At 40.4% G+C, this 26,596-nt stretch overlaps 1 protein-coding gene and 1 pseudogene across 8 annotated transcripts in view; one reads left to right on the top strand and one right to left on the bottom strand.

Moving 5' to 3' along the window:
- The window catches only part of EPS15 (epidermal growth factor receptor pathway substrate 15), a 139,510-nt gene extending 127,349 nt beyond the window's left edge, over positions 1-12,161 (bottom strand). Inside the window, exon 1 of one of the 8 annotated variants that reach the window (XM_043461355.1) lies at positions 11,996-12,161. In XM_043461355.1, the coding sequence (XP_043317290.1) occupies positions 11,996-12,028 (33 nt within the window). In that variant the 5' untranslated portion in view covers positions 12,029-12,161. Of the gene's footprint in view, positions 1-11,650; positions 11,852-11,995 lie in introns of those variants that run through there. The other 7 variants (XM_043461358.1, XM_043461359.1, XM_043461360.1 and 4 more) reach the window with 7 other exon arrangements.
- Positions 12,162-16,347: 4,186 nt separating this feature from the next.
- Positions 16,348-24,643, top strand: LOC122427982 (annotated as a pseudogene).
- Positions 24,644-26,596: the final 1,953 nt, after the last annotated feature.

The raw sequence follows: 26,596 nt of genomic DNA, 5'->3' as shown, positions 1-26,596 counted from the left end.
CAACAAATCCTGCAGGTTAAGTTTATTCTCCATTTTATAAGCTAAAAAAGAAAGAGACTAAGAAACTTGTTACAGAGTCAAACAAAAGATTTAAACCTAAGACATTCTGACTGCAAAGTCCAAGATCTCCCAGTATTTCATCCTAGCTCTCGACAATGTTCAAATCTGGAGCATAAGAAATTTCTACACATAGCAGTTCTTTAAGTTTTTCTTAGTAAATAGTCTGCTTTTTAGGGAAAATTTTCTCTGATATACAGTATGATCTTCAGTAATAAGATATTGAAGGAATTCCAAGTCCAAATTACCACATTCAAGAAAATATTAGCTTAAAAGCAAATACTGACATGACATACACTAACCCAGAGAAGCTTAGGTTTTATAAGTAATAAATTCCTAGAGGTTGCAAAATGTAAAACTACATTCTATCATGTCTACCAAAACCCTCCACTATAACTTGGTACAATTATTTTCTAGAGATGTGGTCTATTTAACGAAAAGTTGATTTTTACATAAGATGTTGCACCTAGAACATATGTTCAGTTATAACCAAGGAATGGCACTATAATTAGTTCTGTCAGAGCTATTTTGCACTCAGAAATACAGACTCATTCAATTTATGAGTTGTTTACACTGCCTAAGTTATAACATTGGCTCTACCACTTAACAGTAGTTTGATCTTGAACAAGTTACTTCACCTCTGTGCCTGAGTTTTCTCTTTCTAAAACAGGAATAAGGATGACCTGGTTATCAGGTTGTAAGGATTACTGAAAAATCATACCTGATAAATCATGTATTCAATAAGTATTAATAATTACTACAGTTGCAAAGAGTTGGACATGACAGAGTAACTGAACTGATTATTTTCCCCAAATTGACCTCTTTCTCTTGCTCGCTCTCTCTCTCTCACACACACACACATGCGCGCACACACAAATTCCACTCTGAGTGATTTGTTCCGTTTACATAACAACAGAGGAATGCAATATCACGTGAATGTTCATTTTTATCCCTAAAATTTGTCTGAAATATTGTCAATGACTGTCTGCAGGAAGTAACGTATAGCAAATGTGCTTTAGATCAGATGTGCCCAGATTTGAATCTCAAGTCTGTTACAACACAACCTGAGTAAATAATACAGAAGATTAATTTCTACTTGTAGAGAGGTTGTGAATATTAAGTGAAATAATATATGTAAATCATCTAAAAATACCTACTGCTTATTAGGAGTTTAAGTAACATCAGTCTTCTTCCTTCTCAATGGCTGCATAAGAATGTTTTCCTTCCAAGATCTTTGCATTAATATTTAGCCCACTAGACAGAATTGTTCTACAATTAAAGTAAGACCACAATAAGAAAGGCAGTGAAATCACACGTAAAATTAAGCTCACAATGTTCAATTGTCTTATCATTTAAGTTTTTTAAGTTCAATATCCATGCACAATTAGGCATTCAGGGCTCGTGGCAGATTTAGAAATTAAACTATGAAGATAAACCATTCCCTCTGTCCCTATCCCAAGAACACACATACTTCTCTAACTCCCAAAGGACTTAGTGGATCACTAACTTTAAAAAGTATATTTAAATCAGCGATTCTCAAATTGAAGCAATTTCATCCCCCAGGAAATATCTGGCAATGTCTGGAAGTATTTTTGATTGCCCCAGCTGGGAACAGTGCTACCAGCATCTTGTGGATAAGGATGCAAAACATCCCACAATGCAAAAGACAGGCCCCCGTCCACACCATAGAATTAACAGGCCCAAAATGTCAACAGTGAGAAACCATGATCTTTAAAAAACCAAAGTATTATAATATAGAAGCTTTCTCCCCAAAAGTATGTTCTTCGCCAAATTTTCATTGAAGACATAACAAGAAATAAGCAGCTTGAATATCTCAGATGGGAAACTCCTAGTACTGCTAAATACCCATTACAAAATTCCCAGTCTAAAGAGGAAGTGAGGCTTACCTTTCTTTGCATAGTTGTGCTTTAAATTTTTAAAAGTGCTCCAACCTTTTTTTTTTAATTGAACTGTAACTGATGTACAATATTATATAGTTAAGGTGAACAATATAGTGATTCATAATTAAAGGTTACACTCCATTTATAGTTATAAAATGTTGGCTATATTCCCCATGTTATATACTCTTGTAGCATATTTTATATTAATACATAATAGTTTGTTCCTGTTAATCCTCTACCACTATGTTGCCTCTCCCCCTTTCCTCTCCTCACTGGTAACCACTAGTTTCATTTTTACATCTGTGACTCTGCTTCTTTTATATTTACTGTGCTGTGCTTAGTCACTCAGTTGTGTCTGACTTTGTGACCCCATGGACCTCAGGCTCCTCTGTCCATGGGGATTTACTAGTTTGTTATATTTTTTATATATTGACTAGTTTGTTTACTATATATTTACCAGTTTACTATAGATTTACTAGTTTGGTACATTTTTTTAGATTCCATGTGTAAGTGCTATCACATAGTATTTGTTTTTCTCTGACTTATTTCTCTTAGCATAATACTCTTCAAGTCCATCCATCTTCCTACAAATAGCAAAATGTCATTTTTTTTTAGGGCTGAGTAGCATTTCCATTGTATTAATATATACACATATACACCACATCTTCTTAATCCATTCACCTGTTGATGGACACTTAGGTTGCTTCTGTATCTTGACAACTGTAAATAATGCTACTATTAACACTGGGGTACATGTATCTTTTAAAATTAGTATTTTGTTTTGTTTTGCTTTTTTGGCTATATGCACAGGAGTGGAATTGCTGGGTCACATGGTAGTGTTATTTTTAGTTTTCTGTGAGACCTCCATACTGTTTTCCACAATGGCAACATCAATTTACAACCTCACCAACAGTGTACAAGAGTTCCCTTTTCTCCACATCCTCAGCATTTGTGTTCTTCTTGAAGACAGTCATTCTGACAGGTGAGTGATCTCATTATGGTTTTGATTTGCCTTTCCCTGATGATTAGCAATACTGAGCATCTTTTCATGTGCCTGTTGGGCAGCTGCATGTCCTTTTTGGAAAAATGTATTCCGTTTTTCTGCCTATTTTTTAATCAGGTTGTTTGGTTTTCTGACGTTGAGTTGTATAAGCTGTCTAAATATTTGGATATTAACACCTTATCAGTCATTATTTGCAAATACCTTCTCACACTCAGTAGGCTGTCTTTTTGTTTTGTTGATGTTCTTCTTTGCTGTGCAAAAGCTTTTACGTTTAATTAGGTCCATTTGTTTATTTTTGCTTTTATTTCCTTTGCTTTAGGAGATGGATTTTTAAAAAACGTTGCTATGATTTATGTCAAACAGTGTTCTGCCTATGTTTTCCTCTAGGAGCTTTTGGTTTTAGGTCTTACATATAGGTCTTTAATCCTATATGTATTTAATCATTTTGAGTTTTTGTGTATCATGTTAGAGAATGTTCTAGTTTAATTCTTTTACATGTAGCTGTCCAGTTTTACCAGCACCATTTATTGAAAGAGCTATCTTTTATCCATTGTATATTCTTGCCTCCTTTGTCACAGATTAATTGACCATAAATGCATGGGTTTATTTCTGGGCTTTCTATTCTGTTCCATTGATCTGTGTGCCTGTTTTTGTGCCAGTACATACTGTTTTGATTACTGTAGCTCTGTAGTACCAACCATTATTTTTTAATTAAACAGGTGATTTGTTAAAGTATTATTTATATTACAAAGCTTTTTTTTTTATTACAAAGCTTCTTATACCTCACTTCTATCTTACTTTCATACAAAATATTAAAAAGCTCACATTTTTGTGATACAGAAGCACAGTACATGAGGCCAACTTTCAACAGATATCATTATTATATGCCAGGTTAACAACAATCAAAATTTGATAATATACTATGTTGACGGGGGAAAAGCACAAACACTGTTGCTGGTATAAACTTTCTGAATGCAAATTAGCAGTATCTATCCAAATTAAAAATATCTCTTAGCCCTAAATTATACCTACTAAAAATTAATGCACAAACACACTTATATACAGAGTACATCAAGAGAAACGCTGGAAAAAAAAAAAGAGAAACGCTGGGCTGAATGAAGCACAAGCTGGAATGATTGCTGGGAGAAATATCAATAAGCTCAGATATGCAGATGACACCACCCTTATGGCAGAAAATGAAGAACAACTAAAGAGCCTCTTGATGAAAGTGAAAAGAGGAGAGTGAAAAAGTTGGCTTAAAGCTCAACATCCAGAAAACTAAGATCATGGCATCCGGTCCCATCACTTCATGGCAAATAGATGGGGAAATAGTGGAAACAGTGTCAGATTTTATTTTTTTGGGCTCCAAAATCACTGCAGATGATGATTGCAGCCATGAAATGAAAAGACGCTTACTCCTTGGAAGGAAAGTTATGACCAACCTAGATAGCATACTAAAAAGCAGAGACATTACTTTGTCAACAAAGGTCCGTCTAGTCAAGGCTATGGTTTTTCCAGTAGTCATGTATGGATGTGAGAGTTGGACTGTGAAGAAAGCTGAGCGCCGAAGAATTGATGCTTTTGAACTGTGGTGTTGGAGAAGACTCTTGAGAGTCCCTTCGATTGCAAGGAGATCCAACCAGTCCATCCTAAAGGAGATCAGTCCTGGGTGTTCATTGGAAGGACTGATGCTGAAGCTGAAACTCCAACACCTTGGCCACCTGATGCGAAGAGCTGACTCATTGAAAAAGACCCTGATGCTGGGAAAGATTGAGGGCAGGAGGAGAAGGAGACGACAGAGGATGAGATGGCTGTATGGCATCACCAACTCAGTGGACATGGGTTTGGGTGGACACCCGGAGTTGGTGATGGACAGGGAGGCCTGGCATGCTGCGGTTCATGGGGTCGCAAAGAGTCAGACACGACTGAGAGACTGAACTGAAGTGAACACGTATATGAAGATGTGAGAAAGAATATTCCCTGCAGCACTGTCTGTATTATAACAACAAAAGATTAGAAACAATACAGAAATCCATCATTAAGTGGCTATTTAGGGAAAGTGAAAGTGAAGTCGCTCAGTTCTGTCTGACTCTTTGCGATCCATGGACTGTAGCCTACCAGGCTCCTCCGTCCATGGGGTTTTCCAGGCAAGAATACTGGAGTGGGTTGCCATTTCCTTCTCCAAGAGATCTTCCCGACCCAGGGATTGAACCTGGGTCTCCCACATTGTAGGCAGACGCTTTACTGTCTGAGCCACCAGGGTATATTCATATCAAAGAATATTCTCAAATTTTGGAAATAATGAGGGAATCTGTATGTGCTTGTATAGAACAATCTCCTAGATAAATTAAGCTAAAAATAACAGTAAGTCACAAAATATGCAGCTTATTCAAAAGAAATATACACACACAGTATATATCACATATGTTATACTCAGGTGTATAACATACACACACATATTTGCATACATATCACACAGAATTGGGGCATCCCAGGTGGCGCTAGTGGTAAAGAACCCACCTGTCAATGCAGGAGATGTAAGAGATATGGGTTCGAATCCTGGGTTGGGAAGATCCCCAGGAGGAGGGCATGGCAATCCAACTCCAGTATTCTTACATGGAGAATCCCATGGACAAAAGAGCCTGGCAGGCTAAAGTCCATAGGGTCACAAAGATGTGGACACGACTGAAGCGACTTAGCACACACTATTGCTGGAAACACACACAAGAAACAGCAAGAATGATTGCCCTAGGAGAGGGCCAAGAGCATGATGGAGATTTTCACTGGTATGTGTGAGGATTTTTTTTCTTTTATTATTTTTATTTATTTATTTGCTGCATTGGGTCTTAGTTGCATCATGCAAGATCTTTTGTTGTGGTGCAAAGACTCTCTGGTTGCAGCACTTGGGCTGCAGAGCATGTAGGCTTCAGCTGTTGTGGTGCACAGGCTCTCCAGATGTGGCACATGGACTCCAGAGCACACAGGTTCGACAGCTGCATCCCATGAGCTTAGCTGCTTCACAGCATGTATGATCTCAGTTCCCGTACCAGGGATCGAACCCACATTCCCAGCACTGCAAGGCAGATTCTTAACCACTGGACCACCAAGGAAGTCCCTGAGTTTTTTTTTTTTTTAAACAGACCTTTATTCTGGTTCTTTCATTTACTGACTATAATACATAAGTCACAAATTATGAGCCTTGGTATTCTCCAGTTTGAAATAATGATAATAACAGCCTTAGCTATTAGTTATTGTGAAGATCAAATGAGAGCTTAAATTGCTTCATAAATTATAAAGCAGCATACAAAATTATAAATTAGTCTTCTAACTGAATTCTCCAAACCAACTATAATAATAATAATTATCATTCTAACCAATTTCTCCAAACCCGAAGATAGGAATGTTTAAGATGGAATGTAAATGCAGATGCTATCTTAGAACACACATTTTTACTTCCCATATAGCTATTTATTTTGTAATTAAACTATAGTTGTAATTAATATTAATTACTGGTATCAATGTAAAAGGGTAAATTTTCAAAAATATTGTCATATAGAAATGTTAAGTCAGCTATTACAGAAGAAATTCATGCTTACTATTGAAAAAAAGTAAAAATTATAACCATGCTATCATAAATTTGGGTTTTTTTTCCTTCCAGTCTTTTTTCTATGTATGCTTAAGTAGATTAATTTAAATAAAATGTTTCTACTTTACTGTAAAACAGCATTCACATTATAACATCCCTCAGATTAAAAGCTCCTAATAAACATAATTTTTAATGAAGATAATCATATTTTATCTTGGTGATGAGAGTTCAACTATTTAAAATGAAATTCCCATATATGGGTTTACCTAATGAACTCTGTCTGGATTACTTTTTCATTTATTTCCACCAATTCTCCAAATTATCCAGATCAATGATGATTTCCCCCTCCTCCCTCCCTCCCTCTCTTCTTCTCCCACTCTTTCTCTCTCTCAAGGCATCTTCCTAATTTTGGCTTCCATAGATCCAATTTTATTAAGTCTAAAATTCACAAAACAAAGAAGCATATAACTATGTTTATAAATCTTTGAAGAACAAGTGCTGTGCTTAGTCGCTCAGTCATGTCCCACTCTTTGCAACCCATGGATTCTACCCCTCTAGGTTCCTCTGTCCATGGGGATTCTCCAGGCAAGAATACTGGACTGGGTTGCCATGCCCATTGAAGAGCAAGTAAAACACCCTAAATTGAGACCTTAATTGAGATTATTAGTGAAAGGGAAATCAGAACTATGATTTGTTACTAAATAAAGATGCTCAATCTTTTTCTACAACATTTATTGTTGTAGAAATGTATTGTTTTCTACAATATTATTGTTCTGTCTGCAAACAGTGAAAACAAAAAAATACACTCAGGTTATTCCTAGGAGACTCTAAACCAACTGTTCCTAATTAATTTTAACTATGACAGCTCCTCCCAAATGCTGAACATTCCAAGCCATTTTTGAAAACTGTTTGATATTGTTCAGGGAAGCAAAGATTTCCTGAGTATACTGGACAAAAGTATCATTATTGTGCCTTTCCCATAGTAGGAACTCAAATAAGTCATACTGAATAAATACTTCTTTTCTGTTTCTGAGAACATGTAATTTTCACACTCTACCCTGTAATTTACCATCATGATTGTTATACCAAACCACAAAGGGGATACACATATTAATACATATTGCCTACTTTTTAAATGAAATTGAAAATAAATACCAAAAACTGAAATTATGGGAGATTTTTTTTTCCCTCCAATTTTCAAATTTTCTATAATGCAGTTATATCACTCTTGCAATCTTAAAAAAGCATTAAAAGAAAAAGTATCCTTATAGCATTTATTGTTTTTGACCATATATTAAGATTGTTTTAAGTCCCATTCTAAAGGGTCTTTTTAGTATTAAAAAAAAAATCCTTGCTAAATTAAAACAAGAAAACTTCAGCATAAAGCTGAACTGACAGAGTATTATTTAAAATACTCCCATTATGCCATCTTTCAACAAAGTAAAACCTTTCTCATCATCAAAAGCACTATTTGTGCATCCAGAGTTGTATTATTAAGATACCATTAAAGGTAACTACAGATTCAGAGGCAAAGGACATTGCTTCCATACTTGTGAAGTTCAGTACCTAACTAGGAAAACAAGGCAAATACTGAAAAAGAAAATAAAAAAATACAAGGGAGCAATGGATATGCCAAGCATCTAGTATACAGACAAGTATAGTAGACAGCTTTTGAAGTCCTACAGACTTCAGTTCAAATCTTAGATCTTACTTACGAATTTATGTAAATTATTTCCCTTATTTGTAAAATGGAGTGTTAAGTGAAGTAAAATTCTTAGCATATAGTAACACTTAAAGGGAAGTTAACAGTATTATTATTAGTAGAGATGCAGACTTAAAGAAGAAATGAGCAACCAGCAAAGTTTAAAAAGAGGAAGTATTAATAACTTTTTGTCATCTACTACCATAGCAAAAATCACAAGATCTTTCTCATTCAAGTTTTACTTCTTATTGCCAAAAAGAAAATAGAACACCTGGTAAAGAAAATTGAAACCAGAAAACACGATGCCTATAAAGCCTATAAAGTACCCTAGGAAAGTCACCACTAGAACTCCAAATCACAGAATATGATCTATTAAAAAAAATGTTCTTTGGAAAGGTCTTTAGATCATCTAATTCAAACTCTCCAACTCTCCAGAATTAAGCTCCATGCTTTCTTCTGTCTGAGTGCCAAGAATTGTCATCTTGTTCATAAGCATATCTTCAGCACCTAGAATAAATCCTAGTACATAATAAATGATCAGTACATATTTGTTGGATGAATATTAAAAGCAAGAAAACTGAGACCTGGAGATTTAACTCAATGACAGTTACCTCCCGGCAGAGCTGGAACTGAAACATTTTACTATTCTAGCATTCTATCCTGTTTAGAAGCTCAGTTCAGTTCATTTCAGTTGCTCAGTCCTGTCTTTGCGACCCCATGAACCGCAGCATGCTGCCAGGCCTCCCTGTCCATCACCAACTCCCAGAGTTCACCCAAACCCATGTCCATTGAGTCGGTGATGCCATCCAACCATCTCATCCTCTGTCATCCCCTTCTCCTTCTGCCCTCAATCTTTCCCAGAATCAGGGTCTTTTCAAATGAGTCAGCTCTTTGCATCAGTGGCTAGACTATGATAATTTAGATAACTTATATTGGTGGTTGGGGAATTGGAGGGTTTGCTGGCAGGCAGGAGAAAGCGGAAGGAGAAAATTAACCTAGTTTTCAGGTGTTTTTCCCAACTGTCAGTTTTGCTTAATTGATAGAGGCCAAAAATTCTACTCAAGACAATTCCAGCATAGAGCAGGGCACATAATAGGTACTTAACAAATACTGGCTGAATGAATCAACCTACTGCAAAACTATTACTATTTAATAACCAGGGGCAGAAACTAACTTCAGCATCTGTTTAATCTTTGTAACTGTCACAGAGTTCTTCAGAATTTTGAGTCATTCATAAGACAAATATTATTAATAACTTTCTTCCAGACATGTGCTGAGGGAAAGAGATGAAAGATGTCCCTGCCGTGCAGGATCTCACTTGAGTATGCCTATGTCTGAGTGTGTCTTGAGGGGGTTATAGTGACATAAACAGATCAATAATAAATATGAAACCAGGCTGCATTGTTATCTCAGTTTATTTGCCTCAAGCAGTTAAAAAGTCAATTAAAAAACACAAATCAGCCAAATTTTAAAATAACAAGGAGGCACATTAGGTATTTAAATACTTGGGAATGTTCTCTTTCCTGTGCCTTTACAATATATCTTATTGCCTCCTAATGTCTTAAAGGGCTTCCCTGGTGGCTCAGCAATAAAGAACCTGCCTGTCACTGCAGGAGATGCAGGTTTGATCCCTGGGTGAGAAGGATCCTCTGGAGAAGGAAATGGCAGCCTGCTCCAGTATTCTTGCCTGGGAAATCCCATGGACAGAGTAGTCTGGCCAGCTAACAGTCCACGGGGTTGCAATAGAGTCAGACACAACTTAGCGACTAAACAAAAACGTCTTAAAATCAAATTGCTCTAACTTGACTTATCTGGATATTCAATATAAATGAACCATCAATGTTTGTTCTCTCATATGTGAAACACTGAATGATAATACTCCTGATTCAGTATTTACTCTGTGTACATGTTAATATTTAAATATATAGCCACAAGAACACATTTAAATTATTTAGCTATCTATAAAACTGACAGAGCCGGAAGAAAATATTCAGAGAGGAATGACAGTAAATAGAAACTAAAAGCATAGCCTTATCCAGGAAGAAAATAAACTACGGGCACACAACTAAGAAGCAAATTTGTAGAAGTTCTCAGGAGAGCAAAATCTTCAAGGGGAGAACTCTCGCTGGAGTTGGCCAGCTGAGCGGAAGAGCAACAGTTTGCCAACAGGATCTTGTTTAATGCATATCACTAACTAGACTATTAAAGAGTGAACATGCATAAGTCAATGTTGCCATTCCTCAAGTTTGAGTTTCAGGAGGACCCTTCCAAAGAGATTCACTACCAAGACTCAATCACCACATTCCAAGTCTTCCTCCCCATTTATCTGCTTGTCAAAACAGGATAAGCAAGACTAAATAAACTGGAAAATAACAGACTTCGCACTTACGAAGCTGAAAATTCCTACAAGCTGAAGGTACTTTACCTAAGGCACATGTTTATATGTGACTCCTGGTTACTGAGGGGAACATTTTTCACTCAGTTTATCCTAGGATGCTAGGCGAAACACCCCCAAAGTCTCTTCCTCCTCAGACAGAAAACTTTCCAGCCGAAATGTATAACCTATCCCAATGTTTTGCCTCAGAAACGCTGAGAAATCCAGGCCAAGGAGAATACAAGGTGGCAGGGAGGCTGGCGTGGGCCCCAAGGGGAAGGTCCGTGGCCCCCGGTTCTGGAGAGAACAGGCTGAGAAGGTGAGGTTAGGGTGAGATTTGGTCAGAGAAGCGCCAAGGGACTGACAGGTGTACAACCCCTCTCCATCCAGGACATCCCCGCAAGATTGCAATTGGTTTTCCCAACGGAGAGGGAGGAACGAGCTTCCCAGGGTGACTGATGCTGAGCGGTTTTCTGGGAAGCACGAGGACTGACTCTGAAGGAAGCAGAAAGGCAAGACAGACAGAGCACACAGGTTTTGGTGACGGTTCCCCCAGGACGAGTGATCTCTTAGGTCCTTCCCAGCACCAAGACGGGCGGAACCATCACACCTGTGAAAGGATGTTTCCCCGCCATCCCCATGGACAGCGATAGACAGCCCACCCAGTAGGAGTGGTAGCAGAACTGAGGAGGGAAAGACTGAATCGGAGGATCTCACCCAGCAGGAAACCTGATCAGCAGAAGAGGCTGAAGCCAGGAAGGGGCTAGCGGGGTAAGAATGCGCTCGGGTAGGATGAGACTTATTTGGAAGACAGGCTGACTGGAGGAAACTGCTGGGAAAGGGAGGGCTTTCGTCGGACTCCAGTGGGAAAAGGCCGGTTTAGCGAGGTTTAAAAAGCCTGGCTGGGAGGGGGCCCTGAGCGCCTGGCTCGGGAAGGTGACGCTGCCTGTCCCGAGGGTGAGCCTCGTGCGGGGCGAGGGCTGACCCGGCGGTGGGGCTGAACCGCGCGAGCTCAACAGGAGCTCACCTGGGGTGCGTCTGGCCTGGAAGGAGAAAACTTCCCGGGTGGGTGAAGGCGGACAGGAGAGGGTCGGGCTCCCATCCGGCGGGGCTGGGGCACCGAGGGGTCGGGAGGAGGGGGCGCCGCGTGGGGCGGGGCCGAAGCGCGAGCGGCGGAGGTACCGGCTCAGGATGGCGTCCTCCCGCAGTCACACTCACAGACACATTCACAGGCGCGCCCGCGCGCGCTCTCAGTATCGGCCGCCCCGCCCGGGGCGGAGAGAAACTGCCCGGGTCGGTGAACCGTAGGGCGGTGGGGGAGGGGGCCGGGGACACCGGCCGCCGAGCCCGACGGACCGGCGGGCGGCGTTACCTGTGTCAGGGAGAGCTGGGCCGCCGCAGCCATGGTGTTTCCATCATGCACGGGAGGGGAAGGAAGGACGGGCGGACGGGGGCTCGGGGCGGGGAGGAGGCGGAGGGAGCGGCCAGAGGCGAGGCCCGAGCGGGCTGGCGGGCGTCTCCCCTAACTTCGACAACTTCCCTCCTCTCGTCCACCCCGCCTCGCCTGGCCCCGCCCGCCCGGCACAGGCCTCGGAGACGCCCAAATCCTGGCGCCGGAGTTTTTGCTGCCGGATCGGAGCCTGCCCCGGGGCCGCCTGAGAAAACCCGGCTCGGACAAGTAATTAAGGTGGACGGGCTGTGGAGACAGAGGCAACTCCAGATTGTCCTGAGAACTTCAGCGGATCACCTACCCACGCTAAGCCTCTGCTTCTGAAAAATGGGAAGAACTATACCCAGAGTCCAAGTTGCTTGCGAGGATTAAGTGAGATAATGATAGGAAATAATAACGGTACTTTTTATATGCCAGAATCTATGTTGGACACTTTTATTTTTAAATTGTGTAAATGAAGGAACTGAGACATAAATAAATTGTACAAATGAAACTGAAACACAAATAAATGTCATATGTAAGGGCCTACAACTGATCAGATAGCTGGTGGGTTAGAATGCAAGTCTGACTCCAAAACTTTTCATTTAGCCGTCTGCTAGTAGGGTGAAACTCCAATACTTTGGCCACCTAATGCGAAGAGCTGACTCATTTGAAAACACCCTGATGCTGGGAAAGATTGAGGGCAGGAGGAGAAGGAGAGGACAGAGGATGAGATGGCTGGATGGCATTACTGACTCAATGGACATGGGTTTGGGTAGACTCCAGCAGTTGGTGATAGACAGGGAGGCCTGGCATGCTGCAGTTCATGGGGTCGCAAAGAGTCGGACACAACTGAGCGACTGAACTGAACTGAACTGAACTGATTAGGGTGAGCACCTGAAGAACTGATGCTTTCAAACTGTGGTGCTGGAGAAGACTCTTGAGAGTCCCTTGGACTCCAAGGAGAGCAAACCAGTCCACCCTAAAGGAAATCAACCCTGAATATTCTTTGGAAGGACTGATGCTGAAGCTAAAGCTCCAATACTTTGGCCACCTGATGCAAAAAGCCAATTCATGAGAAAATACCCTGATGCTGGAAAAGATTGAAGGCAGGAGGAGAGGGGAAGGACAAAGAAGATTTGGTTGAATGGCATCACTGACTCAATAGACATGAGTTTGAGCAAACTCCAAGAGATGATAATGGACAGGGAAGCCTGGCATGCTACAGTCCATGAGGTCACAAAGAGTCAGACGTGACTGAGCTATTGAACAACAACATTAGGGGGTGATGTCAAAAGAAAAGACTATCTTAAGTCAAATTCTAGGTAGGAAGGGAAATAAATACTCTCCAGGTTCACTGGCTGCCTGCCACACTTAGACCCCAGTTCAGTAAAAGAGCACTGGGGCCTCCTCAGGGGCTGCAGCACTCCTAACTCCCTCCTTAGTCCCCCTGGCAAACTCCTCCTGCTCTCTCTCAAGACACCACCAAAGTACCACCGCCTTTACAAAATATCTCCTGACTTCCCCAAATCAGATTTACACACTTATCTTTACATTTCTTCTCTGCCTTATGAAGTCATCATCACCCTAATGGCTCTTTACATCTGTCTTCCCTCTAGATGAGATGGTTGGATGGCCTCACCAACTCGATAGACATGAGTTTGAGCCAGCTCCAGGAGGTGGTGATGGACAGGGAAACCTGGTGTGCTGCAGTCCATGGGGTCACAAAGAGTTGGACACGACTGAGCGACTGAACTGAACCGACCCTCTAGGCTGAGAGCTCCTCAATGGCAAGGACTCTTTCTGATGTATATCTATATCCTCAGATCCTGGAATGTGTTTTGTACTAGTATAAGGTCTTACTTCCTGCCAAATTAAACATAACACAGCCTATACTTTCTCATGCTGCCTTCTTCAGTTGAAATAACCAGTAACTTGAAATCCTCATCTTTAAAGGCTTGGCTTACATGCCATCTACTTCAGGAAGCCTTCTAGGAAATCCCACCCCACCCTTTAGTTGCTCTGATATTATCCCTACCCTCTGCCTTGGAGTTAGAGGACTTTTTCTATACCCCAAACAGATTGCAAAATCCATGAGAAGAGAGGGCTGTCTCACAACTACCTCCCTCTCACAGTTTAGCCTAGCACAGACTAGACCTCAATAAATGTTTTTGCCTAGAACTGGTCTTCCTTTCTTAGTCATGGTGGCTTCCCACAACAACGAACCATAGCTCTATCAGACCCACACACTCTTAGCATTATCGTAGTAATCCCCATTTGACACACAAGGAGAATCAAATGAACAAGCCAAGAATGGAATTAACCTCACATAAGGTTTTAGACCTTTGCCACCACAGGCGAACCATCCCCAAAATGCCCTCAGAAATTCCTGACTCTTCTCACACCCCTTTTTACAAAGTCCAGGCAATGAAGAGCCAGCCATGCAAGTCTGGTGAGCAACCACTTATTCAAGAGAGTCTCCTTTGACCTCCTTCTGCTGTTATTCTTTTTAACTTGAGGGAGAAGGGGAGATAATGTATTAAATTACTCCTTTCCCACCTGGTATATTTATCAGCTGTAACCACCACTGATGTTTCTACTTTGATTTTCTAATTTACATTATCACTTTTGAACTCAACAACTCTGAAAGGTAGTAATCATCATATCCACTCTACAGATGAGGTAACTGAAGGTCACAGATATTAAGTGATTTTTCCCAAGGTTATACATCCAGTAACCAAAACAGTATACCGTAGTGGAATAAACAGGGCTTGGACATGAGAAACATCCACATTCCAATCCTGTCTCAACTATTTATTACTTGTACAACCTTAGAGTTATTGTGAGGATGAATGAGATAACACATGGAAATATCTAAAGTTGTAGATACACAGATTTAGTTAAGAAATCTTAAAGTCATAGAATAAATTGCTATTGGGAAATACAATTGTTGTTGTTCAGTAGCTAAGTCATGTCTAACTCTTTGAGACCCCATGGACTGCAGCACACCAGGCTCCTCTATCCTCCACTATCTCCTGGAGTTTCCTCAAATTCATGTCCATTGAGTTGGTGATGCTTTCTAACCATCTCATCCTCTGCTGCCGCCTTCTCCTTTTGCCTTCAATCTTTCCCAGCATCAGGGTCTTTTCTAATAAGCTGGCTCACTGAAGCTGAAACTGCAGTACATGTGACCAAAGTATTGGAGCTTCAGCTTCAGCATCAGTCCTTCCAATGAATATTCAGGGTTGATTTCCTGTAGGATTGACTGGTTTGATCTCCTTGCTGTCCAAGGGACTCTTAAGAGTCTTCTCCAGCGCCACAGTTCAAAGGCACTAATTCTTCAGCGCTCAGCCTTGTTTATGGTCCAGCTCTCAGATCCACACAAGACTACCGGAAAAACCATGGCTTTGACTACATGGACTTTTGTCAGCAAAATGATGTCTCTGCTTTTTAATACACTATTTAGGTTTGTCATAGTTTTTCTTCCAAGAAGTCAGTGTCTTTTAATTTCATAGAGTACAAATGCACTTGCTATTCAAGAAGACTCCACCAAACCATATGAGATACAAGATATTACTCTTGGGGGACAGGGACTCTTGGGAGTCCCTGGTGTATAGTTTCCTAGAACTCAACATGGGATAGTAAGGAGAGTATTCGAGTCAATATGTGACCTCAGACTAATCATTCAACCTGTTTGAGACTCCATTTCCCACATATTAAAAAAAAAAAAAGAGCAAATAGATTTGGAAAATGTTGAGGAAATATAAGGAATTATTTATTGTTATAATTATTGTGTGATTTATATTAAGTCAAAAACAGCATATTGTCTTTGCACAATATTGCTTTTCACAGTTTATGAATGTTTTTATATATAGCATCTAACAACTAGAGTCAAATTGGTATGTGGTAGAAGTTTGTTGAACTGAATGAATGCATAGTCTCATGTGTAGTTAATATTTGAATCCTCATTCTATCTCCATTTCACAAATTAGAAAAACCAAGAAACAAATATTTTATAAATAACTTGTTTAAGTAAGGACTAGTTAGAGCAGATCTGGACCTTGGTTAAAACAGTAATAGTGATGATCAGACCCCTAAGCAAGGGAAGACTGCTTGTATGAGAATTGCCCCCATGCTCCCTTCCAGACCATCAATAATTTGCACTGGCTTCCTTTTTTGTCCATTGGTTCTGGCTTAAATCAAAAACTTGACAAAGTAGGGGGTGGGAGTGATGGTCCAAACTCCCAAAAAGGCCTAGAACTTCCGGGACTGGATTTTTTTAGATGACACACCAGTGACAGTTTGCAAATTCGTGTCCCAGATCTCATCAAAGCACTGGGTCATATCACAAATCTATTTTAGGAGAATAAAATGTAGCTAATGGAAGATATGATCTAATTTGTTGTAAAGAGAATGAATTTCATGGAGCAGACAAAAAGGACTTACCTATTTTTTTAAGGCAACTTAATGTCTCTGGGTCTTTAACCTTCATATTCCTTATGTGTACATTGGAGACAATAATACCTACCGTGTAGAGATGTTGTAAGGACTGGAAATTATGCATAAATGCCTTATTAAAGAACCTGGCCTGAAGTGGCAGCTCTTAAGAATGCCATTCTTCAAGATCACCCTTTAACCCTCTGTCAAACAACCCTCCCGGAGAAGGCAATGGCACCCGACTCCAGTACTCTTGCCTGGAAAATCCCATGGACAGAGGAGCCTGGTAGGCTGCAATCCAAGGGTCACTAAGAGTTGGAGATGACTGAGCGACTTCATTTTCACTTTTCACTTTCATGCATTGGAGAAGGAAATGGCAACCCACTCCAGTGTTCTTGCCTGGAGAACCTCAGGGATGGGGGAGCCTGGTGGGCTTCCATCTATGGGGTCACACAGAGTCGGACATGACTGAAGCAACTTAGCAGCAGCAGTAGCAAACAACCCTCCAATTACTAAGCCAGTTTTGCAGATACATTAACTATTGTATGTTAGTCGCTCAGTTGTGTCTGACTCTTTGTAACCCCATGGATTGGGGCCCACCAGGCTCCTCCATCCTTGGGATTTTTCAGGCAAGAATACTGGAGTGGGTTGCCATTCCCTTCTCCAGGGGATCTTCCCGAGCCAGGGACTGAACCCCGGTCTCCACATTGCAGGCAGACTCTTTACTCTCTGAGCCACGTTAACTATTAGGAGTGCCTTGAACAGCTAACACACATATCCTTGTCTTTGTTTCCCTAGGTAAAGTTATGTGTTATTACTTACATTTGGATACTGATAGCCAATGATTGCTGCTTTTATTTCTTTGTTTTCCAACTTTGGGAGGTGACTATCATATCAGCTCTTCGTGAACACTGCACATCTGTGATGTCAGCTTTTAGAAATGCAGGATGATTGATCGTAACTATGAGAGAAAAAAAAAACAACTGTGAGGGGCTGTCTGAATATACAAAGAACCAGAATATTGGCATGAGACTTTGAGAAAGCCCTTCTACATAAATGGTGCTAAGCTACCAAAAAAGAAAAAAATTAAACTACAATTGTAATGGTAATCTGGAGCTCATGCTTCCAAGCTGCTGGTTTCATAAATATAGTCCATTATTGTTCATGTTTGCCCAGGGCAGAAAAAATATGTGAGGCTGCACAATAATAACAATTGTGTTGTACAAATAACTGTCCCTGTGCCAGGGACTGAAAAGAACAAGCAGTAAGAGATTTTCAAATGCCACACACACCCAGGGTGTGATGCGACAGTTCAAAATTGTCATTGCTAATTTTTCAGGGCAAAGAGGTGTCCTGGGAAGAGGCTGAATTTAGAACTGGGAAGACCCAGCTTGGTCCAACTTCTTAATTTTGTGACCTTGGACAAGTCAAAGAACCATACCAAGCCACCATTTCCTCTCCTTTAAACTGAAGGTAACAATAGCACCTATCTGATAGTGCTATTATAATGATTAAACAAGGTTTCATGTGAAAGCAGTTAGCATGATACCTGGCATACAACAAATACTAGATAATTATTAGCTCCCTTTCCTTCCTCCTGGAGAATAGGTTTAAGAAGTCAGAAACAAAATAGAAATCATTTTTGAAGATCTTCAATGGAGGTTATTAAAGGAAATGGAACATTAAAAAAAAGTCTACCTTAAAGTTTTTTTATTGAGTTCTGAAGAGTAAAGGAGATTACTACATAAATGACCCCGAAGTTCCACTGACTTCTAGCAAGCAAGCAAGTACAGTTTTACATTTGCCCTGTTTCCTTTTTCTTTCTTTCTTTCTTTTGTTTTTTTTTTTCTTTCTTTCTTTTTTTGTTCCTTTCCTTATCAAGGGTCCTGGAAGCTATAAGAAACGAAACGAACACCATGGGAAAGAAAATATTTGCACTCAAGGCTGCAGGTCCTTTCATCTGCAGATTTCAAAGCATTGTCTCCATCACTAATTACAAGTCCTGCTTAACATGTGGGAATGCTGAGACACCATCAAATTAAGAAGCTTGCCCTAAATCACAAGGCAAGTCTGCAGATGGGCTACAGACAGAACAAAGCTGTCCTGTTTGCCAGCCTTGGGCTCTAAAGTAGGACACATGAGAGTCAACAGAGGCTTCAATTAATGAGGAGAAAAGTTTGGGGAATTCTGATTCTGTACCTTTGAATTATTGCAGTGACATAAGCATGGGCTTTTAGTAAAATTTGACTTCAAATCTCAGCTCAGCCCCTTACTAAATATGTACCCTCAGTGAAATCATAAATTGTCTTAGTTTCCTTCTCTGTAAAATAGGGATATTAACTCCTACTTCCAAGGATTTGTGGAAACTTTTGTGACAACTTTTGTGATGGACCTAGCACAGAATCCTGCACTTCAAAGGTTCATGTATTAATACATGAAGAAAGCTAAGATATCCCAAATGCACACATGAGGACAAACAGACAACTCTTTCAGTCAAAGATGTTGTAAGCCACAATCACAGTTGTGTCTCAGTGTAAAACGATGACTGTGTATTGAACATCTCATAACACAAATAGAAGATGCCTTGTTCAGGCCTTCATCGCTTTTCTTTCTTGATTCTATGCTTTCTTTCATAACCCAAGTCCAAACTATCAGCAATTTTTGCTGGCTCAACCCTCAGTATATATCTGAAATTCCGATTCTATTTTCAAAATTCCATATCTGACCATTTCTCCCTGTCTTCACTGGGTGTGTCTTCACTTCACCTTTTCCTAGACAACTGCTAAATCTCCTTAATCTCTCGAATTTCATGTTTGCACCTACATCTGTTATCCTTACAGGCAGAGTGATCTTTTAAAAATGTACATTAGATCTTATCATTTCCCTGTTTAAAAATCTCCAGGAACTTCTCATCAAACTCCTGACCACTGCCCTAGAACAAGGCCAGGTTGTTCCAGGTGAAGTATGTGGCAACAAACACAGAAGAACAAGCATGTTCTGGAGATGTTTGGTGGGCTGGAGCATGTTGGGAATGGAAGAGGGAGGAACTAGCAGATGAAAACAGAGGAAAGGATGTTAGGAAATACTTGGAGGGAGTCATGGCTAGACCAGAATTAAAGTAATGTGTCTGTCTGGAGACTCCCAGAGATGCAAAATCACCAGTGGAAGCAAATGGGACAGTCATTGTTGGGATTTTTTTAAGTCTTTATTGAATTTGTTACAATATTGCTTCTTTTTATTGTGATTTAGTTTTTTTGCTTCCAGGCATGTGGGATCTTAGCTCCCCGACTAGAGGTCAAACCTGTACCTCCTGCACTAGGAGGCAAAGTCTTAATCACTGTACTGCCAGAGAAGTCCTGAAAACTACTGCTTTGTGTTGATCATGATTTTTAAATCTGGTGGCCTTGATTTTTTAAAAGCACAATCAGAAACTTATTATATCCTTCCAGAAGGAACTCAGGTTTATAGGCCAGGAACCCTGACATCAGGACAGTAGTTAAGAGGATGGACTTTGGAATCAGACAAATTTGAGACTGAATCAAGGTCCTCTGCAAAAATTATAACACCATGAACAAGTTATCTAAAGTCTTCAAGTCTCAGTTTTATGCAAACTGTATTAAGAAAATTAAATAGTTGATGCTTCCATGGCTAATTCATGTCAATGTATGACAAAACCCACTGAAATGTTGTGAAGTAATTAGCCTCCAACTAATAAAAAAATAAATAAATAGTTGATGCTTATAAAGCATTTTTCAGTGTAGTACATGGGAATGGGAATAAGTGCCTAACAAATGGGAACGATCACATTATGGTTATGATAATGATGATTAAGGATTTGGTTATCTTTATAAGAGTCCCATGTTCATCCCTGACTGAGATCTGAAGCAAGTCTGTCAAATTTTAAAAATCTGAGGAAACTGTCTCAAACAACAGCAACAGTTGGTATTAAGAGATACCAACAAAGGCACATACTTGCACTGGAGACACTGTCCACTCTGTCCCCCAGTCCAGAAAATCAGTATGTAAATAGAAGGGTAGCATCATGTTTGCATTTAACTGTATATAAATGTAATTATACACTCTCAGTGCTCAGTGGGTTTTTTGTTATTTTCAATATTGTCTCTATATTGCAAGCCAAAGATTTCAGCTGATATTCAACCAAAGAAGAAGTATAAGACTTATAATTGAAAACTACAAAACCTCATTGAAAGAAATTAAAAAAGACCTAAATAAATGGAAACACTACTCACATTCACAGATTAGGAAACATAAGATGGCAATACTCCTCAAACTGATCTATAGATTCAAGGTAATTCCTACCAGAATCCCACCTAACATTTTTGAAAAAACTAACAATTCTAAAATTTCTATGGAATTTCAAGGAAAAATTCAATTTCAATCTTGAAAATGAAGAGCAGAGTTGGAAGGCTCATACTTTCTGATTTCCAACTTACCACAAAAGTACAATAATCAAGTTAACGTGGTACTGGCATAAGGAGAGACATATATTGGACTAGAATTGGGACTTCAAAAATAAGCTTATATATTTATGATCCGTTGAACTTTCCACAAGAGTGCCAAGACAATTCAAATAGGAGGAAGAATAATCTTTTCAACAAATGGTACTGGGACAACTGGATAGCCACATGCAGAAGAATGAAGTACTGATACATGCTGCAACATGGACGAACCTTGAAGATATTATGCTTAGTGAAAGAAGCCAGATACAAAGGAACACATATTTTAAGACTCCATTTATTTGAAATATCCAGAAAAGGCAAGCCATGGAGACAGAAAGCATATTAGCAGTTGCCCGGACCTGGGGGAAGGGGAAAAGGAGAGTGACTGCTAGTAGATACAGGATTTCTTCCTAGGGTGATGAAAATGTGCTGTAATTAGATAATGGTGATACTTTGGCCACCTGATGCGAAGAACCGACTCTTGGAAAAGGCCTTGACGCTGGGAAATATTGAAGGAGGGAGGAGAAGGGGACAACAGAGGATGAGATGGTTGGATGGCATCACTGATGTGATGGACATGAGTTTGAGTAGGCTCTGGGAGTTGGTGATGGACAGGGAAGCCAGGTATGCTGCAGTCCATGGGGTCGCAAAGAGTTGGACGTGACTGAGTGATTGAACTGATGGTTGTGCAACTCTATGAGTTAGTAAAAAACCATTTAACTGTACACACACACACACACAAAGAAAAGTCACTCTGGCTCTGTGTAAAGGATAGAGCAGTTAGGGTTGGGGGTCACAAAAGCTTTGGAGATCCTGGTAAGAGTTCTTGGAGAGAGGCAGAGGCAGTGGTGATGGACTTAAGAAGATTGATTGTAAGGACATAGAGAAGGCACTTTACCACAGTGGTTAAAGCTGTGGGCTTTATTTATTTATTTATTTGACTGGCCTTATTACATGATTTGCAGGATCTTAGTGCCCTGACCAGGGACTGAATTTGTGTGGTTGGCAGTGAAAGCGCAGAATCCTAACCATTGGTACAACAGGGAGTTCCCAAGTTGTAGTCTTTAAAGGAAAGTGTACCTTAATTTCAACCTCATCTCTGCCACTTCTGAGTTGTATCATCTGAATATCATGGGAATATCAGACCACCTTACCTGCCTCCTGAGAAACCTGTATGCAGGTCAAGAAGCAACAGTTAGAATCGGACATGGAACAGCAGACTGGTTCAAAATTGGGAAAGGAGTATGTCAAGACTGTATATCATGACCCTGCTTATTTAACTCATATGCCGAGTACATCTTGCGAAATGCCGGGCTGGATGAAGCACAAATTGGAATCAAGATTGCCAGGGGAAATATCAATAACCTCAGATATGCAGATGATATCACCCTTATGGCAGAAAGTGAAGAGGCACTAAAGAGCCTCTTGATGAAGGTGAAAGAGAAGAGTGAAAAAGCTGCCTTAAAACTCAACATTCAAAAAACTAAGATCATGGCATCCAGTCCCATCACTTCATGGCATCCAGTCCCATCACTTCATGGCAAATAGATGGGGAAACAATGGAAAAAGTGACTGACTTTATTTTCTTGGGCTCCAAAATCACTGCAGATGGTGACTGCAGCCATGAGATTAAAAGACACTTGCTCCTTGGAAGAAAAGCTATGACCAACCTAGACAGCATATTAAAAAGCAGAGACATTACCTTGCTGACAAGGTCCATCTAGTCAAAGCTATGGTTTTTCCAGTAGTCTTGTATGGACGTGAGGGTTGGACCATAAAGAAAACTGAGTGCCAAAGAATTGATGCTTTTGAACTGTGGTGTTGGAGAATACTCTTGAGAGTCCCTGGGACTGCAATGAGATCAAACCGGTCAATCCTGAAGGAAATCAACCTGAATATTCATTGGAAGGCCTGATGCTGAAGCTGAAGCTCCAGTACTTTGGCCACCTGATGCAAAGAGCCAATTTATTAGAAAAGACCCTGATGCTGGGAAAGATTGAAGGCAGGAGGAGATCAGGATGACAGAGGACAAGATGGTTGGATGGCATCACCAACTCAATGGACATGAGTTCGAGCAGGCTCTGGGAGATGGTGAAGGACAGGGAAGCCTGGTGTGCTACAGTCCATGGGGTCTCAAAGAATTGGACACTACTGAGGTACTGAACAACAACAACACATAATAAATATAATAAATGCTCATATTTATAATAATACATATAATTATAAGTAACAGTATCTAATATATATACTAAGTACATAAGGAAAATATATTTATAATTCATAAATCATATATTTTTATCCTTATATAGTTACAATTGTATACTTATATACATATATACAATCACATATATGTATACATTGTATCACATATATATCATATATATGTATACATATGATTATATAAATTTATACCTATATAATCATAAGTAGATAAGGAGAAAAGTATATTAGGGAAGGAAGAACAACAGATGGGAATCTATATGAAAGGGGGAAAGGTTGAGAGTCTAAGGGTGGTCAGAAAAGTCCTCACAAGTAAACATTTGAGAAAAGACTTAAAATTAAGAGAGTGACCAAGAGTATATCTAGGATGGGTAGCAATCAAGGTGAAAAAAAACAGCAGGTACAAGGCAGGGATATGCCTGATGGTTTGAGAAACATTAAGGAAGGCAATGTAGCTGGAGCAGAGCAAGGGAAAGGGTGAATGAGAGTATGGTGTCCCATATCAAGTGGGATATGGTCATTTTAAAGACTTTGTCTGCTCTTTCCTATCTTGCAAGATGGCGGGTGAAAAGGCTGAGAAGCCAGATACTAAGGAGAAAAAACCTGAAGCCAAAAAGGCTGATGCTGGCAACAAGGCTAAAAAGGTGAAAATGGTGAAGAAAGTTAAGAAGGGGAAGCCCCACTGTAGCCGAAACCCTGTCCTGGTCAGAGGAATTGGCAGATATTCCCGATCAGCCATGTACGCCAGAAAGCCCCTGTACAAGAGAAAGTATTCAGCAGCTAAATCAAAGGTCGAAAAGAAAAAGAAAGTCCGGGTTCTTGCTACTGTCACAAAACCAGTTGGTGGCGACAAGAATGGTGGTATCCGAGTGGTCAAACTTCGCAAAATGCCTAGGTATTACCCTACTGAAGACGTGCCTCGGAAACTGTTGAGTCACGGCAAGAAACCCTTCATTAAGCACGTGAGGAAGCTGCGTGCCAGCATCACTCCTGGGGCCGTTCTGAAAATCCTCATGGGGCACCACAGAGGCAAAAGGGTTGTTTTCCTGAAGCAGCTGGGCAGTGGCTTGCTACTTGTGACTGGGCCTCTATCCCTCAATTGAGTTCCTCTACATAGAACACACCAGAAATTTGTCATTGCCACCTCCACCAAAATCGGTATCAGTGGTGTGAAAATCCCAGAACATCTCACTGACACTTACTTCAAGAAGAAGAAGCTGCTGTAAGCCCAGACACCAGGAGGGTGAGATCTTCAACACACAGAGAGAGATACGAGATCACAGAGCAGCGCAAGGTTGATCAGAAAGCTGTGGACTCATAAATTCTGTGAAGAATCAAAGCTGTCCCTCAGCTCCAGGGCTACCTCTGCTCTGTGTTTGCTCTCACAAATGGAATTTATCCTCACAAAGTAGTATTCTGAACTTCTTGCAAAGAACCTAATTAAATAACTTTTCCATTTCAAAAAAAAAAAAAAGACTTTGCCTTTTACTCTGAATGAGATGGAGAATTTTGAGCAGAGGAAGAACATGATATAGCTTAGGTTTAAAAAAGATTATTTGGACTACTGTGGGAAACAGTTCATAGATAAACAAGAGAGAAATTGGTTTAAAAAAAAAGTGAGATTGTTGCAATAATCCAGGTGATGATTGGGGCAGGGTAGTAGCACTGGGGAAAGAGATGGTAAGTAGTCAGATATGTATATATTTTGAAGGTAGAAAGTAAAAGTGAAAGCCGCATCTGACTCCTTGCGACCCCATGGACTATACAGTCTGTGGAATTCTCCAGGCCAGAATATTGGAATGGATAGCCTTTTCCTTCTCCAGGGGATCTTCCCAACCCGACTCCCAGGCCTCCCGCATTGCAGGCAGACTACCAGCTGAGCCACAAGAGAAGCCCAAGAATACTGGAGTGGGTAGCCTATTCCTTCTCCAGCGGATCTTCCCAACCCAGGAATCGAACCAGGGTCTCCTGCATTGCAAGGGAGTTTCTTTACCAGCTGAACTACATGGGAAGCCCATGAAGGTAGCCCCACTGGATTTGCTAAAGAATTAACTGTGAGGTATGAGAAGAAGGAAAGAGTCAAAGATGATGTCAGGTTTTGCCTGAGCAGCTAGAGCGATGGAATTGCCTTTTACTGAGATAGGGGAGACTGTGGAAGAAACCAACTCAGGGAAAACATAAGGAATTTGGTCTTGGAATTGGTTTAAGATACCTTCTAGACATACAAGTTGAAATGTCAAAGATGAAATTGGAATAAGAGTCTGGAGTTCAGGGGAGAGGTCTGAGTTAGAGATATAAATTTGGATATCATTAGCATGTTGCTGTTGTTCAGTCTCCCAGCCACGTCCGACTCTTTGCAACCCCAGGGACTGCAGCATGCCAGGCCTCCGCATCCTTTACCGTCTCCCAGAGTTTGCCCAATTTCATGTTCATTGTATCAGTGATGCTGTCCAGGCATCTCATCCCCTGACACCCTCTTCTCCTTCTGCCCTCGATCTTTCCAAGCATGAGGGACTTTTCCAATGAGTCGTCTGTTCACACGAGGTGACCAAAATACTGGAGCTTCAGCTTCAGCATCAGTGCTTCCAGTGAATATTCCTTAGCATACGGTGGCATTTAAAGACATGAGATTGAGTGGGACCATCTGTACAATAAATGTCTACTAATTCACGAAGTGCAACTACTGAGCCCTGGGCCACTCCAGTGTTACAGATCAGGGAAGTGAAGAAGAATTAGCAAAGGAGACTGAAAAGGAGCAGCAGTGTGCTTAGAGCAAAACCAGGTGAGTATGGTGTCTACTCTGGAGCCAAATCAAGAAAAGTGTTTTATGAAGAAATGAGGAAGGAAAGAGTGAGCAGATGTGTCAAACCTGATTCTAGAGCTAGTTAGATGAGGATTGAGAATTAACCTCCAGATTTATCAACACAAAGGTCTTTGGTGCCCTTGGTAAGAAGAGTTCCAGTTAAGGAAAGGGATAAAGCCTGATTAAAGAGGGCTCAAGAGAGAATGAAAGGAGAGGACTTGATGTCAAGGAATACTGATAATCCTTTAGAGATGTTTAGTTGAAATGGAGAGCAGAGAAATAGTGTGGTAGCTAGAAGGGGATACAAAGTTAAGAGAGACTTCTTATCTTAAAGTGAGACATAACACTTTTTTAAGCTGATGGGTTGATCCTTTGGAATGTGAAGTATTGGTTATATAGGTAAGAGACAGAGTTGCAAGAACATAGGGGAAAGGATTTTGAGTGCTGAAGGGAGGACTGAGTATGTGGGTATAGATGCAGGTGGGTGAGCTATTTGGTCAGAGGGAAAAGAAAGAGGAAGGTGTTGAGGTTTATGGAGAGAAAATGTATGAAATAATCTTTAGAGAAAGTGGATGAACTTTTATTTATTTAATTGAAGAAAAATTGCTTTGCAGTATTGTGTTG

The sequence above is a fragment of the Cervus canadensis genome, chromosome 2 (genome assembly GCF_019320065.1).
Source record: "Cervus canadensis isolate Bull #8, Minnesota chromosome 2, ASM1932006v1, whole genome shotgun sequence".
Taxonomy (NCBI): domain Eukaryota; kingdom Metazoa; phylum Chordata; class Mammalia; order Artiodactyla; family Cervidae; genus Cervus; species Cervus canadensis.
The sequence above is the reverse complement of the archived record's forward strand: the minus strand, read 5'-3'. Positions and strand labels throughout refer to the sequence as shown.